The sequence below is a fragment of the Otolemur garnettii genome, unplaced genomic scaffold (genome assembly GCF_000181295.1).
Source record: "Otolemur garnettii isolate 467f Iridium unplaced genomic scaffold, OtoGar3 scaffold00041, whole genome shotgun sequence".
NCBI lineage: Eukaryota > Metazoa > Chordata > Mammalia > Primates > Galagidae > Otolemur > Otolemur garnettii.
In genome coordinates this window covers 12688673-12694047 of record NW_003852436.1, presented here as the reverse complement: position 1 = coordinate 12694047, position 5375 = coordinate 12688673, and the positions used below count along the sequence as shown (strand labels likewise).

Below are 5375 nucleotides of genomic sequence, written 5' to 3'. Positions count from 1 at the left end.
GGCGCCTTAGCCGGTTGAGCTATAGGCGCCGAGCCGATCTATAGTCTTTTCAAGTTAATTTTTAATTCACAAAGATACAAGTATAGTAATACTTTGTAATCACTTTTCTCTTACTAAATGATCTAATTTACTATTTTTAAAAGTTGTTCTTTCTAAGTTCAGCAATTCTCAAACCCAAATCTTCCTTATCTTCCAGCAAATTCTTCCTTTGGAGAATAATGGAACTTATTTGTAATGATTTGTAAGCCCTTTAAAGTATAAGCCAGTCACAGAATGTTAGGCTGTTTCCAGAGATATTACAGTTCCAGGGGACAAAATCTGATCCTCGGCATATTGGAACCTCCAGAATTATGGCCCATGTTGTAACATGCTGATGCCATGTTTATAAGCTCAGGATTGGCCCCTCTGCTGAACATGTGGTTGGGGGTATTCTCCAGTCCACATAGACAGATGGCGAGGACTATTACTTTCGACCCTGGACTCTACTTATTGCAGAGTGAGTTGGAAGATTTATTACCGATCCTTGTCACATGATAACTGCTGAGTTATGATTTCTTTAGAAGAAAATGTAATGAGGGAAGGAAATCGCACGTACCATATTGTTACTGAATAAAAAGCTTTTATATATATAATACTTCAAGCCAGGTTGGAAATAACATGAAACATTGAAAATAATTCTGGATAACCTCTATTATGCGACAATAGCACCTAACATGCATTTAAATGGTTGATCTAAACTACTTATCCTACCTCAATACTGAAGAGTTAGATTATCTTATGATACACAGTCATGGTGATTTAGTTTTTCTTTCTAGTATGCTGTCTCTCAGATTAGGACCTACAAACATTGAAAGTAAAGATCTCTGCGTACCCATGTTCATAGCAGCGTTATTCACAATAGCTAAAATGTAGAAGCAACTCAACTGTCCATCAACAGATGCATGGTTAAACAAAATGTGGTACATACATGTAGTGGAGTATTATTTTGGCTTAAAATTCTGACACATGTTACAACACAGATGAACCTTGGAGGAATTATGCTCAAGAGAAATAAGCCAGCCACAAAAGAAACAAGTACTGTCTGATTCTGCCTGTAAAAGGTATGAGGAGCAGGCTCGGCGCCTATAGCTCAACCGGCTAAGGCGCCAGCCACATACACCTAAGGTGGCGGGTTCGAATCCCCAGCCCGGACCCGCCAAACAACAATGACGGCTGCAACCAAAAAATAGCCGGGCGCTGTGGCGGGCGCCTGTGGTCCCAGCTACTTGGGAGGCGGAGGCAGGAGACTCACTTGAGCCCAGGAGTTGGAGGTTGCTGTGAGATGTAATGCCATGGCACTCTACCCAGGGGGATAGCTTGAGGCTCTGTCTCAAAAAAAAAAAAAAAAAAAAGGTACGAGGAGCAGTCAAATTCCTAGAGACAGAAAGTAGACTGGTGGTTGCCAGGGGCTGAAGGGAGAAGGGAATGGAAGCTATTGTGTAATGGACACAGAGCTTCAGTTCTGCAAGGTGAAAAGAGTTCTGGGGAGGGACAATGATGATGGTGGCGCAACCATGTGAATGTATTTAATGCTCCTGAAATGTACACTTAAGCATGGTTAAGATAGTAAATTTTATGTCATGTATCTAATTTTTTTACAATTAAAAATAATTTTAAGACTATTTTTAAAAAATTCCGTAAAGGCTGGGCACCGTGGCTCACACCTATAACATTAGCACTCTGCAAGGCCGAGGCAAGAAGATCATTTGAGTCTAAGAGTTTGAAGTTGCTGTGAACTGTGACACCACAATACTCTACCCAGGGTGACAGAGTGAGACTCTGTCTCAAAAAAAAAAAAAAATTAAGTTAAATTTTAAAAAAGTAGTAATCTATCCAGGGTACAGGGGTGGAGGGAGGCAAGAAGAGAGACTTTTTCCCCCGAATTTTAGATCTGACCTCGAAATAGAAATTTCTGCTTCTGCCAGAGTTGGGAAAAGATGCCACTTTCCTCCCTCTCTGAGTGGTTCTTAATCCCTCTTTAATTCATAAACAAAGCAGCAAGTTCCCTGTAGCTCCTTGAAACTTTCCCAACTCAAACATGATGCCACCTACTCTACCCGGCTGTCTAACCCCCTTTTGATACAGGCGCTGCCCTAAGATGTATGCCTCATTTCCAATCATGAGCTCAGTATTCTTGCATTTCAGTAAGGAGAGCAAAGAGACAATGGTGAGAAATGACCAACCCTACAATAAAGAACCTCTGTTGGGAGCTGGGGCAAAGGCCAGGGTACTAAGGAAATGACTTCTTGCTCCTTCCAATATTGAAAGGATATTCATTCTAACAAATAAAAGGACTTTGCATAAAAAGAAGAGACAGGAAAGCCTGTGTTCAGCACTGAAGGCACTGGGGGTTCTCGTGAAGATTTCCTTCTCAGATTTGTTTCACATTTCACACTTAATTTTAATCCCACTCTTCTCTACATTTCATAATAAATACAGTAGGCTCCTGGCTATTTCCACAGAGATTCATACAACCAGCTTTAAGGGCCCCAGGTGAATTAGTGGGGAGAAGGAATTCACATGTTCCTGAGCCAGAAAGAGAAAAGAGGTCAATATGGTTGGCTTAAGAATTCAATAATGTACAGAGCTGCTTCTTCATCCCAGGGCCCTGCCCACTCTTATCTAGTTAATTCCATCTCTGACCTATTTTCTCTCCTCCTTTAAAATAGATTTTGTAAAATGATAAATTTCTGTTGTTTTTTTCTTCTCCCTTTCTCTCTTGTTGTTGTTTTTGTGGGTAGTATTCTTTCCTTTTAATTCTTGATTTCCTAATTATTTCTTCTAGCAAGTAGTGGTTTCCTAATTTACCTTCATGTTTCTAAATTGACAGTATTTACAAATGTAATTTTTAATTTTGTTTCTATAACAGACAAAAGTCTGAAGCTCTGGGGTCATACTTTCAGTTAACTTCTTATACATTAATAGCTTTTTATTTTTTTCCCCTCAAGGTAACACATTCAGTGCTAATTGAAACATGCTTCCTATAAAGTCCACCTGAAAGTAGCTTTATGTTTTGGCTCTCTGGAAATCTCTGTAAAACAATGGTCATAACTTAATTCAGGATCTGAGGAATGACAACCATCGCAAAAGACTTGTTTAAAAAAAAAAAAAACTGGAGGGATAATAAGGGGAAGATCCCAGGGATGAATATCACTGACGTTATTTAAGGAAAGGCATTTTGTCCCAAATAGCCCCAGTTCATTCCAGATAACCAAGTGTAGGAACTTAGTTTTTTGTTTTTACAGATGCTAACAATACTGGACTTAGGCAGAATTTCTCCACCATGGGAACCCTCAGCAGATGTGCCAGACAAGGCGGTGCTGAGGCCAAAGACCAATGCACCAAAGAGCATGTTCTGTGCATGAGGTCATAATCCACCGGGAAGTCTGGGAGGATACGGTACACACACTTGTTACGCTTTGTGATAGTCAGCTCAGGCTTATCGTGTGAGGCCCTCACAACAATGCAGTCAGTGTGTTAAGGATTATCCCTCTACGTTCTATTCTTACCTCTTCTCGAGTATCCTTGAAGGATGAGTTTAAAGTTCCTCCTCTCCTAGAAAGGGAAGACTTGCTGGGGTCTTCTTGCTGCCCAAAGAGCTCCTCGATAGTCTTTGTATCAATTTGGTAGTGATGCTGCTGACTGGCTGCCAGGGTCCAGATGTTGGTTTTGCCACGAACTTGCTCCTCTGGAATGGTTTTCCAAAAAAAGCTTCTCATCCGCTTTTTCTTACCAAGGTGGCTGTAGCCGTTCATGTGAGAAGTTGGAGGTAGTCCTGGAGGGGGAGGTGGGACAGGAGGCCCCCCAGGTAGTGGAGGTGGTAGGGGCGGAGGAGGAGAGGGAGGAAATCCTTCCCCTAAATGTGGACATGGTGGAGGTGGGGGGGGTGGAGGAGGAGGTGGAGGAGATGCTGGAGGTGGCGTCTGCCCAATCATGAATCCAGCTGCTGTGGTGATAGTCCCATTTTCTTTATCACTGACCAAGGAGACACAATTCATAACATGCATAGTACCGCTGCCTTCTAAGGAGGTAATTTCTTGACCTTGAGGAAGCAGACACAAACATCAAACTTGTGTCGCTCTGTCACCCGCTATCTGCCACCAGGAAAAAAGGCGACTGTGCTGCAGGTCATCATTAAAACCTACCAAGATAAAACAAGTGTCAAATCAGTATGGGCGAACATTTTCCTACTGGCTTTTCCTTTCGGAGGCTAGTGTCATCCTCCCATATTAGCTGGATATTAAGATCAACAAGCCGCAACACCTCCCAAAGTGCATTAAAAGAAATTCATATTTTCTTTCTTTCTTTTTTTTTTTAAAGACAGAGTCTCACTTTGTTGCTCAGTAGAGTGACGTGGCGTCACAGCTCTCAGCAACCTCCAGCTCTCGGGCTTAGGTGATTCTCTTTCCTCAGCCTCCCAAGTAGGTGGGACTACAGGTCCACAGCACCCGGCTATTTTTTTGTTGCAGTTTGGCCGGGGCTGGGTTTGAACCCGCCACCCTCAGTATTTGGGGCTGGCTGAGCCACAGGCGCTGCCCAGGAATTCATACTTTTCTAAATGTGAACCAAATTTTACTACCTGGAAATCCTGCCTATGAAGTAATAAATCCAATTTGGAAACCTTCCATTAATCAATAAAACCCATATTTATTAACAGCCTATAGGTTCAACAAGTATTGTTCACTTCATGAATAAACTATTTGTTGACTAACTGGTTCATTCTCTCCAGGCAATGGATACCAACCCCAGGACTGCCCAAATTGCTGAAGCATTAGGCATTGGTGACCCTGCCTTTTTCCAGTCTGGACATGTTTCCTACCAATCGCTAGGTCAAAAGGCATCTTGTACCTTGTACAGAATAGGCAGGACATTGGGATGACAAAATAATGGCCTAGCTCTTTTCCCTAGAGTCAGGGCCATCATGTTCCTTCTCCACTTGGTGATGTAGCTTCTCCCCAAATAGGATGAAAAATGGCAGATGTGAGGATTAAAGGTTCCAACTCTAAATTGAGTTTTATTGCTTACAGCTTTAGACAAGTCACTTGGCCTCACTCGACTTGAGCTTTTCCATTTGTAAAACTTGGAGGCTACACTGAATGAACTCTCTGCAATGCTATTGTCTTGGATTCTAGTTAGGCCACTCTTTGGAAATGCTCTGCATCTTCTGTGATACAGCAAAGGAGAGACACACACACAAGGACATGCTGCCCATATCTTATCTGCCACATGTTCATCTCTTTTTTTTTTTTTTTGAGACAGAGCCTCAAGTTGCCCCCCGGGGTAGAGTGCCGTGGCATTACAGCTCACAGCAACCTCCACCCGCCCCCCCCCCTTCC

At 42.4% G+C, this 5375-nt stretch overlaps 1 protein-coding gene across 1 annotated transcript in view; it reads right to left on the bottom strand.

The window, feature by feature from the left end:
- Positions 1-4046, bottom strand: part of FHDC1 (FH2 domain containing 1) — a 35260-nt gene extending 31214 nt beyond the window's left edge. The window contains exon 1 of the mRNA XM_003790223.2: positions 3549-4046. Coding sequence (XP_003790271.1) covers positions 3549-4046 — 498 coding nt within the window. The remainder of the gene's footprint in view (positions 1-3548) is intronic.
- Positions 4047-5375: the final 1329 nt, after the last annotated feature.